Source organism: Microcebus murinus, chromosome 9 (genome assembly GCF_040939455.1).
Source record: "Microcebus murinus isolate Inina chromosome 9, M.murinus_Inina_mat1.0, whole genome shotgun sequence".
Classification (NCBI taxonomy): Eukaryota; Metazoa; Chordata; class Mammalia; order Primates; family Cheirogaleidae; genus Microcebus; species Microcebus murinus.
Window position 1 is genome coordinate 59,013,714 of NC_134112.1, and position 14,826 is coordinate 59,028,539.

At 35.8% G+C, this 14,826-nt stretch overlaps 1 protein-coding gene across 7 annotated transcripts in view; it reads right to left on the minus strand.

Moving 5' to 3' along the window:
• Window positions 1-14,826, minus strand: part of PHTF2 (putative homeodomain transcription factor 2) — a 111,506-nt gene that overhangs the window by 76,561 nt on the left and 20,119 nt on the right. For all 7 annotated transcript variants that reach the window (XM_076006493.1, XM_076006492.1, XM_012747437.2 and 4 more), the window contains exon 2: window positions 3,057-3,136. In XM_076006493.1, coding sequence (XP_075862608.1) covers window positions 3,057-3,101 — 45 coding nt within the window. In that variant the 5' untranslated portion in view covers window positions 3,102-3,136. The remainder of the gene's footprint in view (window positions 1-3,056; window positions 3,137-14,826) is intronic.

The following is a 14,826-nucleotide window of genomic DNA, read 5'->3' on the forward strand; positions in this document are numbered from 1 at the left end:
TGGGGAAAAGTGATTCTAAATTGAGTTACTACCAAACAAATAAGAGGAAGGTGAATGTTCCTTGTTTTTTATTTACAGTGAGACTGCCCATCAAGAGCTGGATACTACTGATTGACAGTCACAAAATCAAAGAATGTTAAAATATCAAAACTTTAAAAAATCATCTAATCTAAAACCTCTTAACCCAGGTTTCAAGACAGATGTGACATTTTGTGTTTATGTACATTATATACATTTTTCTCAAAATAAGATCCTTAGCTTTTATCACAATTTCAAAGGGATCCATAATTGAAAAGAGAACCATTATCTAGTCAATATAGAGATGTGGAAATTGAGGCTCAAAGAAATAGTTATTTGCCCATATTTAAATAATCAGCAAGTACAGCTACCGTACTACTCAAGTGTTATTTTCACTGCAGCATAAACACTTCTAAAAGGATTTTTTTCTAAGCATATATTTAAGAGAAAAACAAATCTGAATGACTTCAGAGTAGTAAGGGAACACTCAGGTTAATGATAAAAGGAAATACTAATGGCAGGATGAAGCATGACTTCAGAAAAATTCATTCAATATGGAGCAGAAAGAGCAGGGTCATTTCCAAGAAACTGATAGAATACCTAAACATCACTGATTGCAACAAAAGTTTCACTGTTCTACCAAAGATTCTGAAGAATTAAAAAAAAAAAAAAACTAGCAAAAGGGAAAAAGAGTCTGTATATATGGTAGTATGTAACATGGCACAGCTCTACACAAACATAATAACGTAAGCATAAAATGAATACTGATTTGACCAAAATTTTTAGTCACTGAGAGGATAGAGGAAGGAGGCTTAGGAGGAACTTATAAAAAGCTAAATCCTAATCATAGGGTCAAAAGTCAACAAGTAACATCTACAATGAAATGACCAAGAAAAGCCAAGATAAGCACATTTAAAAACATGAAGTAAATATCATAAAAAATAAAGTGTTTTTCAAAAGGGCATGTTTGCATTCTGAGCAGGGCAATTACTTGTTATATGGGGCTGTTTTCGAGCACAGTTCAGCAAACCAAGACCTGTGGGCCAAATCTAGATCATTGCCTGCTTTTGTAAATTCAGCTTTTTTGGAACACAGCCAGGGCCATTCATTTTACATATTGTCTATGGCTGCTTTTGTGCTACAATGATAGTGTTGAATAATTGCAGGAGAGACCCATGGCCCTCGAAGCCTAAAATATTTACTATGTGGCCCTTTATAGAAAAAGAGTGCCCACCCCAGTTTAGAGCACTGTATGACATTTAGTACCTCTGACTCTTACCCATAAATGCTACTATCCCCCCAAAAGTAATTATGAAAACTAAAACCTCACATCCCACATATGCAGTCCCCCTCCCCAACTTCCTAGCAGGGATAAGAAGTGACAGAACTTTGGTTTCAGAACTACTGAGCTATAGGGTTTTAAATGATTGCCTCTGGGGAGCAGAAAGAACTCAGAGACTGGGTGAGGACAAGGAAGGGTTGTACCAGGTGCTGCTTTTTTTTTCTTTTTTCAATAAGCTTTGAAACACTAATCTTTCAAAGTATTCACATGTATTTCTTCAAAAAAATTTAAAAACAAAAGAAGACACAAATTAAACTTAATAGTTCTTAGCAACTGTCTAACAAAATATGTGATTGCATTTGCTGGTATATTTTATAACATGTGTTATGGTTGCTCTGGAAAATTTTTTGTTTACATACATCCAAAGCTGCTAAGTAAATGACCCTCAGATAACAGAGGTGTTACTGTGCTAACTTAATATAATATTTCAAACCCTCCGATCCCAAGAAAGGTCAACCAAGTATGTTCTATAAATGATCTTCAGTGAAGTCTGAAATATTTAATATAAGAAGCCAAAAAGAGAAAATGTTTGATAAACATTACTTCCACAAGTAGAAATTAGGAAATGAGAAAAAATTTCAAAGATAAATGTAAGAAATTTAATTTTTTTTAGTTTTTTTTAATTCAGAATTTTCTTTCATTTAGCTCTTTAGACAAGCAGTCTGGTTTTTAAGTTGATTAGAAAGTTAAACATAAAGGTGACACTAATATAGAACTACAAAAGATTGTATTAATAGTATGTCAGCATCAATACTTCCAATTAAGTACCTTATGTGAAAAATGTATTACGTATCTGTGGCATGGTCTACCCAGAAAATAAATAACACATACAAAGACCATATTCTTAGGTTTGTCTAACCTTTAAGGTGTTTTAATTATCACCTATTTTCAATTTAACTAAATTAAAAATTGTCTGGTTTTCTCCTATATTGGAAAAGCTTTATATTTTGTTAATAGAGACTTGAAAAATAAGGCATCAAATGTTTTAAAAGGTGAAAACAAACATAATTCACTACATACTCAAAAAAATCTAAGATACTACATAAAACAACATACATTTTAAAGAACTATACTTTAGGAGTATAGTTTATTGTATTTTTTTAAAAGGCATATATTCTTTCGAACTTTATAAAGAAAAACATTACACTGGTAAAGCTTATTTCAAAATATATAGGATGACATAAGTAGTTTAGTTATAACAATTCTAAAACATCAAAATAAGCATTTTTACTATTTCAGTTTATAAAATACAGTCACCAATGGTTTATTTTACTGAAAAGATTCACCTATTGAATTGTAAGTTACAAAAAACAGGTTAAAAACTGTTGATATAAAATCATAAAGCTCTGCTAACCTTTCTTTTAAAAAAATTAAAGAAAAATGTAAACACTTTTATAAAATGCTAATATATCTATAATCTTGGAGATTTGGTTTATATTATAACTGACCATAATTAATCTAGATACTTTGATATTATAGAATAAAAAGTAAAAAAATATTTTTAAGCATCACCTTTCTAATTTATTTAGAGGTCAAATAAACATAAGGAAAACCAAAATAATCTTCCCCTTCCACTAAAAGTCCTAAAATCTATTTTGTCATTATTTTAGGCAATATTTGACATAAATCCATAGCACAAACATGCATTTTTGTAATTAAACATTTTAAAAGTTAAAAGTTTTGACTATCAACTTACCTTTTTTTGATACCAGACTATAGCATCTGTGACTTTGGACGCCATTTATTCCACTGAAATCACACATTAGTCATTTTAGGCTGTGCAAGAGAGAAAAACACACAAACACTTTACTTCCACCTTTCAAAGGGAGACTGAACAGCATGCATAGGTAACACTCTGGTTACTTGCAGAGCAAAGGGTGTATGACTATACTTATATTACACCCTTCCTCATTACTATTTTAGTAACAGGTCCTCTTAAGTAAACAAAAATCAGTTGCCATAATAAAAGAAGGTTCTTTTAGCATGACTGTAACACGTGAATTTTCTTACAAAATAGGTTGAATTTTTTTAAAAATAAATCTTTTAAATATATTTGAGAATATATTTGAGAATTTCCCAGGTTATACTAAAAATTTTTCATTTATAAATTCACATATAATAGAAACCAATTCATTCACTCAGTGACAGACCAGTTTTCCTGTAGTTTTAGGAACTAGTGTCAATTACTATTGCTAGAAGATGGCTTCATAGAGATGCTAAAATTTATAACTGTATTTAATTTTCCCTGACACTCAGTAAACACAAAACTAAACTACAATCAAATAACCCAAGAATCCTAAAATTTATTTTAAATACTAAGCCAATATTAGTGAGTAACAATAATACTTAATATTAAGGACTTCCCAGATATCAGTTTGCTAATATTTGGAAATACACCAAAAGTCATTTTATAAGCATCTTTCTTGTGTTTGTCTAAGAGTAATTGGGTACTAAACTTACAGATTTCTTAGCCCTAGAGAGAATTCCAGACTAATTCCAATTAACTATAAAATACTTTTCTAGTCATAAGATGACATAAGAAGTCAATAGAAGGCACCACTGGTCTAGTGTTAAGAATGAACCTAAAACAGCTTTAAAAGCTGATACTGTCCCTAGAACTTGTTACAAATAAGGATCATCTAAGGCCAGACAGGATCTCAGGGAAATCCTGGAGTAAAGAACCCTGCTGAGCCAATCCTTGCACATGCAGATCTTCAACATTAGAAAAGCTACCACTACAATTTGCCACAGTAAACAGAATACCAGACATGTTATATACCATTTTGGGGAGCATGTATGATTCTTGAGCATATTAGTATTCAAACATAATTAAAATCATTAGCAAGTTCAAATGTTCAGATAACTAACTTCTAAAATTTAAAGTAGAATCTACTTAAGGCCTGTATTTTTGACAGTGTTATAACCAAATTATTTTATTACCTTTCCTAATATATTAATGATTCTGTCTTTAATGGATTAAATTCAAGCAAACTATGTTTGGAATTCTTAAAAAATACCCTGACATAATGGAAAGAGGAGAATAGAGTCAAAAGACCTGGCTTCAAATATTGGCTCTGTTATCTATTATATAATATTAAAGAAGTTACTTAATCTCTCTGAATCTTGGTATCTTTCACTTGTAAAATAGGAATACCTGTACCTACTCATCCCTTACAGGATTTTTCTGACCAATTAAAAATATACATAAAATGCCTACCACAGTCCAGGACATGTAGTATTCAATTCAATTCTAATTATTTGTATTATTTTTATATCAAAAAATTTCTCAATCTAGGAACTGGGAAGTATTTATATTTCCTTTTTTAAACATGGCAAACAGTTTAGAGAGGAATACACGCAATCAGGTTTTGTTGATACTCAAAATAAAAATAGTTACTTGATTATCTTAAAATCACAATATCAACTCTCAAATATATACACATGGATTATTTAGACATTTCAAAGTTCACCTTCACTTAAATTTCTCAGTCAGGTGTGGCCACCTTCATTTCTCTCACTGGGGTTTTTTTGGATGCTTCCCCTGACTGACCTAAAACCTCTCATTTTGGTTTTTCTGTTCTGGAAAGCTCTGGGTATGATTAACCACATTTCATCTTAGAGGTTTTCCTCATTGATTTTGAAGGAGATTATTCATTACAACACTATATCGTCTTTATATTTGTTTGTCAAGACAATTTTGTATGTTTCTCAAATTGATTATAACCCACGTGTCCCATGCAAACTATGAAAAATGGTACAAAAATATGAGAATATCAATTTTTCACTTTACCTCCCTTTTACTTTACCCAATCTTTTTTTTTTATTTCAGCATATGATGGGGGTACAAATGTTAAGGTTACATACATTGCCCTTGTCCTGCCCCCTCGAGTCAGAGCTTCAAGCATGTCCATCCCCCAGACGGTGAGCATCACATCCATTATGTATGTATATACGCATTCCCTCCTCCTCCCTATTTTACCCAATCTTTATTGATAAAAATTCCAGGTCAGGCGTGGTGGCTCATGCCTGTAATCCTAACTCTCTGGGAGGCCGAGGCGGGTGGATTGCTCCAGGTCAGGAGTTCGAAACCAGCCTGGGCAAGAGCAAGACCCCATCTCTACTATAAATAGAAAGAAATTAATTGGCAAACTAATATATATAGAAAAAATTAGCCAGGCATGGTGGTACATGCCTGTAGTCCCAGCTACTCGGGAGGCTGAGGCAGTAGGATCACTTGAGCCCAGGAATTTGAGGTTGCTGTGAGCTAGGCTGACGCCATGGCACTCTTGCCCGGGCAACAAAAGTGAGACTCTGTCTCAAAAAAAAAAAAATTCCAGATTATCTACCAAGATAAAGATCCTCTCTCTCAACCTCCAAGAGTATAAATAATATACATTTCATATAAAAAATGTGAAAAGATTTTTTATCACCCACTCTATTAAATGTATGATACAGTTAATATGTTTAGGAAATATTTAAATGGTCATATACAAATAATAGTGTTTTCTGCTTAAAGAAAAAGTTCCAATGAAAATGAAGAAAACACTGACTGCCTCATAATAAAATGATCCAAAAGACTTTCAAAAACATATATTTTGGTTTACCAAGCTACACTTAAAAATAAATTTCAAAAATCTAAAAGTACACTAGATATGTAAAATGTTCTAAATATTTTTAATTATATTTATCTGGTTGTGCAGAAATAAAAATTCAATCAATTTTCTGTTTTTTAAAAAATCTTTCTCCAGTAATGGTAAGGTTTGCTCTACAAATCATTTCATGGTTTTTCCATTCTGTCAACAACCTTTCAGCGACACTGAATGGCTCATACCTATTTTTAAAACAGGTTTTACAACATGTTGAAGATAGATTTCTGAACCAGACATCTGACAAAGCACACTCAGAGATACCCAAATTACACATGAGTATAAACAAGAAGTAACTCCAATAGAGAAGGGGCATTACAAGGTGTGTTTGACTTCCCTTCTCCTCATGGCCAGCAACTCAGTTTTAAAGTTTTTCCTGGGATCTCCTTGGCCAGAGGAAGTTCATTCAGTTGGCTGGGAGGCTTAAGATTTTATTTTAATTCACACTCTTATTCCCCTTCTATCCTTTGCTCCACTCATCCATCCTTCTAAATCAATTCAAATCCTACTTCTTCTAAGATGAGGCTTCCTTACAAGTGCTCATCTGGACTAAAAAATGTTGAAGCTTGATGTCTCTTTTCCAGCATTGATCTGCATTGTATAAATCTGTCATTTAAATAAAAATGCAAAGCAATAGAGCCATATAGGTCACTCCAGGAAAACACTCCAGGAAAAAAAGGGCATCATTCTTCTTGTCTCAGTAAGTACTCAGGGCACTGTAATACATGCAGATGAAGTAGAGCAGAGAAAAAGCAATGATTAAGCATCAGGAAGATTGGTTTCTATACTCAAGTTCTAATACTAAGAGCTGTGTGCCACTGAATAAGTTACAGAGTTCTCTGGACCTCAGTTTGTCACCACTGCCATCTAGCCAAATATTCCACAACTCAATAAAGGTGATTCCAATGATGTACAGGAGTTCCTCTGCATTCCTTTACTAGCAGACCCCAAAACAAGGAAGATTTTTGACCAGGCCTCTTAAATTCCATTTTCTCCCCAAGTGTATACACATAAACACACAAACATACTCTTTCCTACCATTAAAAGGTAAAAAGTTATCGTAAAATATAATAAATATGGCTGATTTATTTACTGACATACCACTAAATCAACCAATATATAACTTTTGCAAATCTAAAGGTCCAATGAATATGAGTTAAAGGCAAGTCTGTCAAAACTAGTCTAACTCCATTCCTAAATACTAAAGTTAAATATAACTCAGTTGCCTCCTCCACAGCTAAAGCAAGGAATTTTTAGACCTTGGAAATTGGGAACAAAGCTGCTCTGCCCTTAAAAGGGTAATAAATGCCAAGGTTCAAATCAAATTTTTCATACTGATACTGAAGCTAAACAAAAAGAATGCAACCTTCTACTAGTTTCAAGTATGCTACTTTGTATCATGTGACCTATAAATTACCACAATTTCTTGAGAAGATTTTAATTATTCATCTGTAATGAGGATAATATTTCATAGAAATGTTGTGAAAAATAAACACATACTATATGCTCAAAGTTGTTTCAATCTTAGGATAGAAAAACAAGGATTTTTGTATTGAGGAAGTGTCAAGAAGGAAACAAACAAGGAGATATGAATGGGATATGATGGGATACTTTTGGAAAGGATAGTCAAAGAATTCTTCCCTGAGAACTGAGAACTGAAGGATGAGAAGAACCAGCTATGCTAAGTATTGAGGGAAGAACATTCTAGGCAGCAGAAATGGCAAACACAAAGACCTTGGGACAGAGATGACAGTGGTTCAAGATGAAGTCTGAGAGGGAAATAGGAGACATGCATCATAGATGCCATAGCAAGTAATTTTATTATAAATAAAACAGAAAATAATTCCATGGATCACTTTAATGAAATGATAGGAATAAATTTTATCACCTAAGAAAAGTATAATTAGAAAACGAAAAGGTCCAGCCGCAAGTCCCCTACTACTCACAGAAAAGGTGGATTCAGAGAGGCCAAGAACTGAAAGAAAGCAAGTGAATGTGATGTTACAGAATCTGACAGAGAGAAGAGTACTTCACAAAGAATTAAGAAGGCTGCTAGAAGATCCCTGGCTTTAACAAAACTCAAAAGGCATTGAGGAGATGTAAGACAGATTGGAATGAAAAGATGAAATGGCAGGTAATAAACATGACAAATATAAAAAAAAATTGACAACATAAAAATGTAGCACTTCTATCAAAAATATTATAAACAATGTTAAAGGACAAGTAACTGATAGGACAAAAATATCTGCAATTGATAACAAAGGATTACTATCTGAAACGTTTAAAGAATTCCTACAAATCAGTAAGAAAATGACAAAACCAATAGAAAACTGGTCAAGGGATAAGAAATAGATAAATCACAGGACATTACAAAAAGGCCAATTATTATGAAAAATGAAAGTTTCACTAGTAATCGAAGACATTCCTATTAAAATAATTAGGTCTTTTTGTACTATAAGATTGGCAAAATTTTAAATAAAATTCAGTTACAGTGGGTGTGGGAGAAATGTGTACTTTTATTTACTAATATTGGGCAACATAACAAGACCCTTTCTCTACATAAATAAAATAAAATAAAATAAAATAAAATAAAATAAAATAGTACTAAATGTATCTCTGTACTACTGCCTAAAAAAAAAAAGAAAAACAGTACTAGAGTTGTGGTGGTATGCACCTGTGGTCCTGGCTGCTTGGGAGGGTAAGGCAGGAGGATAGCTTGAGGCCATGCATTGGAGGTTGCAGTAAGTTATGCTCATGCCACTGCACTCTAGCCTGGGCAACAGAAAGAGACCCTGTCTCAAAAATAAAAATTAAAAATTTTTTTTTAATTAAAAAAAAAAGAAATCCTGACAGTAACATTTAGATTTTAGTAACATTTAGATTTTATTTCATGATCACCAAAGTTTCTCAGTTTTCTTCTATATTTAAACAGATTCAAGGCTCACTGCTGATTTTTTCACAATGGGCCATACCTGAAGTTATTATATTACTGTTTCATTTTAATTATTTAGGGCAGACTTGATTTTATCATCAAGCAGTATTTGTCAAGAGAATATCAGGAGTGCTATATTCCTTGAGCTCTTACATGTGAGAGAACATCTGCTTGCTTCCTGTGTATTTGATTAACAACTTGGTTGGCACAGCAGAGACTGCTAATCAACTTACATTATTCTATTACCCCATTGTCTTCTTAAAACATTTTGCTGGCACATGGTTGCCTAAAATAAAAACCTTTCCTAATCTTTCTTGCAACCAGGTGTGGCCAAGACTATGTTCTAGTCCAGACACAAGCAGAAGTGTTGGGTAAAACTTCTACTTGGGGAAAGCCCTTTTTTTCTTTTCGCCTTCTCATTACCTGCTCTCTCCAATGCTATTTTAAAGGCTGTCTCTCCAGCAGCCACCATGAACAGTGACAATGAGACTAGAAGCCAGGTGTATTCAAAGATAGGAAAGAACCTGGGTTGACTTTGGTGAAGCTACTGTACCAGTTCTGGATTGACTACTTCCATACTTCTTGTACTCAAGATAACAAATCCTTACAGTTTAATCCAGTTATTAGTAGCCAAACCAAATCTAACAGATATTTGGGCATAATACTTTTAGTTCACAGGCTCTTTCCAACAAAACTTGGTAAATATAGCTCCCTTGTCTTCTGGAATTGACTGCAACTAAATTAAAAAAAAAATGAATTTTTTCCATTTGTGTAGGTCATGTTCTCTTTTTGGCCAGAATGCCAAAATAATTCTCTATTTTTAAAGTTAATAACTACTAGGGTATGGTCAATTTTAGTCATGTCATAAAATTTTTTCCTGGTATTCAGTGGCCTATCTGCACATATACATTTCATTTCAGAAATTCTTATCTTGATTAAATTTCTGAAAGCTTTTTCTCTTCAATTTGTTGGAGTCTCCATTTCAGGGATATCAGTTATTCTTATGTAGAATAGTCTTTTCATAGCTACTTCTTTCCTTTATTTCCTGTAGCATATTTGTAAAGTTGTCATGCTAATTTTTAAAATTGTTTAATAAGGGGAGTGGTATCCTGAGCTCCTATTTATTCTAATATCCAATAGGTTCTCCTCAACAACTCTTAACACCTTTCTCACCTTAGCTGAGACCATTTTTATTTCAGTGTACACGTATATATGCACACATAGACAAACTTTACTTTGAGAAATGGGTACTACTTTTAATCTACTTTTGTATAATCTAAAGACACAGGAAAGCGAGAACCAAAACTGGAGTGAGTATAGGCATGGCTGAGGTGCCATTTAATGCCCTGTACCAGGACCATCCCCCCAGTCAGGGAGCTAGCCTACCTTCCTGGGCTGTGGATCTTGCCCTTAACTCAGAGTATCATTCACAATGGCAGTGCTCTGCCTCTGCTCAGGCTCAGCACTAGTGTACAGAGTCCTCTTAAGGATTTTTTCCTTGACTTTTTGCTCCCTTCTTATTTCTTAGGTCTGCTTCTCTAAAGAGTAACATTGAGAAACCTCGATATTTTACAGACTTCTTCTTTCCCTAGTCTTGTTTCTGGGATATGGGTTGGAATTAGAAGCCTTGTCACATATAGCTAGTATCTGCTCATTCTTTCCTTGCCTTCTACTTTTTGAAGTATTTGGTATAAAGCTGCTTCTTTCCATTTTTACCCTCTCCCTCCCCGACCATCCAGTTTTTCCTTCTTTCATTTGGTTTTAGTGAAGGAAAATTCTGTGATCCCACTTCATTTTTACTCAGAAATCTCTATATTTACTTTTACTAACATCTGTTTTTTAACAATTAAACTCAATTTTTTAAGTTACTGACTCAACTAAAAAGTAAAATTTAAATATTCTAAGATAGGGTTCTAAACTAACAACAGTTGCACTTTTACTTCTGCTATTTCTAACAGAAGGAAGTAAAGAAAAGACATCCAGTTTCAATTCTTTTTATAAAATCAGGATACTAAGCAGAAAACACAGGGCCATAAATTAAGCTCTATGTGAACTGAATTGTCACAACTACCTCCAAAAAAAAACTAGAATGCATTTTCCCTCCTCAAATCTACTCCTCTTTTACTAGGTACTTAATTTTCCAAGCAGGAGACCTCTACAATCCTTGTCTCCTCCCCTTTCTCTGTAGCATATTTGTAGAGCTGCCATGCTGATTTTTTTTTAATATAGGGAGTGCTATCTTGAGGTCCTATTTATTCGACGTCCAATAGGTTTTCCTCCCGCCACCACAAATTCTATCCCTGGCATATAGAAACCACTCAATAAATATAAAGGAATAAATTAATATAGCCTATTCAACATATCTCCAAACATCTCTCGTACAATCCCTCCCTGGCCCCACTATCATAGACCTGGAACAAAATAATATTGTATACTACCAGGACTACTCTAACAGTCTTCTATGGTTTCTTCATTTTCACCATTTATCTTTTTAAAATACTCAGCTCATCACTTAAAAATCTCTACTGATTTCCCATTGCCTAAGAAGAGAGTTTAATCAGCACTGTATACAAGACCCTTTTTTTACAACCTGACCATAGATTTACTGCACTTCCAGTTAGTAGCATCCATCATCTCCACCTTCTTCCACCCAGGACCACTTACCTACTCTCCCCAACCTCCTATGTGTATACATATCCTACATTATAGCCACAGGAGTTCACAAATATACCATATACTTTCAGGCTTGTCTTCTAGTCCTGGTAATATTTTCTCTGGCTAAAATAACTTTCTCCTTGTTCTGACTGTTTGACAAGTTACTTTGATTCTTAAGGAAATTAAATTGTGAGACCATATAAGTGATGGTGTTCAAATAACTTCACTATAAGCGACGGTGTTCAAATAACTTCACTACCTAATGATTAAGTTAAGATTTAAATATTTCAAATATTAAAGAGTTACATCAGCAAGATGGCTGACCAGTGCTCATTCCCTCTACAAGAAAAGTCGAAGTCAATAAATAAACACCTAAGCTTAGACTTAAGTGGTGAAGGGAGAGCATCTGGGAGTGGATATGCACCTGTGGTGACTAGAAATCCAGGAAAGCAGCATGGAGGCAACCAGCTTTTGCAGCCCAATCTCCCTCGCTTGAACTGGATCTGCCCAGAGTCAGGACGGACTTCCTGTCTCAGGGAAGTCCTTACTACAAAAGAATCCACAGTCCTCACAGTTTAAAAAGCTGATGGGAATTCACATAGCTGCATTGTCCTGGATTAGGAGTACAAGGTGTGCACTCCCCAGCTTGACTAACTCCCTATGAGAAAGCTGCTGCAGCAGGGTACTATCTTCAGACCAGAGCCACCACTAGAATGCACCCTGCTCTGGGGAACAGAAGCTACTGCACCTCTCCAGCACTGGGGCTCCATCTTCATCCCACTAAGCCCACGCAGCCCACCTGGCTGAACACCATAACCCTAGCTGCATGAAGCATGGGCCCAGATCAGCTATGACACTGGTCCTGCACGGCAGCTAAACCAACCCCCCACCCCACTACTGCATTTCCAGCCAAAGGAGCAGTCTAACAGTTCTGCCCAGGGTGAACTTAAGCTGTTTAAGCCACTGTGTCCTTCAAGTGGAAGACAACCCTGAACCTCCAAGTGGCTAATACACCCCTCAGCCAGTGGAACAGCTATGTGTCCATGCTCAGGACCTGAAAAACAGCCCCACAGTGCCCACCCCACCTCCACCCCTGGAAGACATGCCCTGGCCTGCCCAATGACCCTGCACCCAAAATCAGGGCCTGAGAAACAATCCCTCAAGCCCCCACTGGCAGGCACACTCTCCCATCTGAGTAGCTGTGAGCCTAAGACCCAGATCTGAGAAACAGCCTCACAGGCCACTTCTAGCAAACATACCAAAGCTGGTCAAGTATCCCTGCACCTGCAACCTGTCCCTAAAAAATAGCCCTGTGGGCCATCCTCCACAGAAACAACCCCAGGCCAGCAACCCCAACCCTGTGCAGCCATGTCAAAAGCTTGAGAAACATGGGCTGCCCCTGGCAGACACATCCCCAGGCCAACCAAGCAGCCTTGTGCCTGTGTTCAGGGACAGAGAAACAAAATTGTCAGCTGACCCTAACAAACATGTCCCTGTGCTGACTAAGCAGCTATGTGCCCATGTACGGGCCCTGAGAAACAGCCCAATAAACTTCTCCTGACAAGCATGCTCCTTAGGCCAGCTGAGCAACTGCCTGCCCATTCTCCCTGCCACAGGAACAGTCCTGTAATCCCAATCCTAGCAAGCCCACCACAAGTTGGCCACCTTACCATGTATATGCATGTGCCCCTAGCCTGAAAAACAGCCCTACAAGCCCATCCCTAGCAAAGCTGCACCATCACTTCCCAAAACATTCTCAGCCTATGCACTAAAACACATATAAAAATCACTAGTGTGAGGCCGGGCGCGGTGGCTCAAGCCTGTAATCCTAGCACTCTGGGAGGCCGAGGCGGGCGGATTGCTCGAGGTCAGGAGTTCGAAACCAGCCTGAGCAAGAGCAAGACCCCGTCTCTACTATAAATAGAAAGAAATTAATTGGCCAACTAATATATATATATATATATAATTAGCCGGGCGTGGTGGCGCATGTCTGTAGTCCCAGCTACTCGGGAGGCTGAGGCAGGAGGATTGCTTGAGCCCAGGAGTTTGAGGTTGCTGTGAGCTAGGCTGATGCCACGGCACTCACTCTAGCCTGTGCAACAAATAAGACTCTGTCTCAAAAAAAAAAAAAAAAAAAAAAAAAAAAAAAAAAAAAATCACTAGTGTGGATTACAGCTTAATCAATGGAGACCACACTACTGACTCCACCTATAGCCAAGGCCAATGCATGCCATCAAACCAACATCCTAAGACCCATTTACGTGAATAAGTTTCTCCATATGAAACCTACTCTATAAAATCGGAACAGCCGACTTTTCCACCAGATGCATAGAAATCAACGTAGGGACACGTCAAACATGAACAAACAAGGAAATGTTACACCTCCAAAGGAAAACCAAAATTTTCCAGTAACAGACCTCAATCATAAGTAAACATATGAAATGTCAGAAAAAGAATTCAAAATAATAACCTTAAGGACACTCAGTGAGATACAAAAGAATATAGACAGAAAACTGATCAAAATCAGGAAAGCAATTTATGATTTGAATGAGAGATTTAAGAATGAGATTGATATATAGAAAAAGGAACCAAACAGAAATCCAAGAGCTAAAGAATGCAATGAAAGAAACAAATGATCCAATCTAGAGCTTCAGCAACAGACTAGCTCAGGCAAAAGAAAGAATTTCTGACCTTGAAGCTAGGTATTTTGAAAGAAAGAAAAGCATAAAAAACAATAAAAAGACTGAAAATAAGTCTACAAGACTTATGGGACACCATTAAGTGAACAAATATTCATATTATTCAACATATTCATGTTGTAGAAGGAGAAGGTAACAGAAAAGGAGAAAACATATTTAATAATAGCTGAAAACTTCCCAAGTCTTGGGAAAGAGATGGACATCCAGGTCCAGGTCCAGAAAGCTCAAAAAATCCAAATGAGTCCTACCTGGAACACACTATAGTCAAATTGTCAAAAGTCAAAGACAAAGAAAGAATTTTAAAAGCACTAAGAAAAAAAAAAATGTCCAGTCACACATAAGGGAATCCCCATTAGACTAACAGCAGATTTCTCAGCAGAAACCTTACATGCTAGGAGAAAATGGGACACTATATTAAAAGTACTGAAAGAAAAAAAAACAAACCTGTCAGCCAAGAATATTATGTCCAGCAAAGCTAACCTTCAGAAATGAAAGATAAATAAAATCTTTCACACACAAGCAAAAACTAAGGGA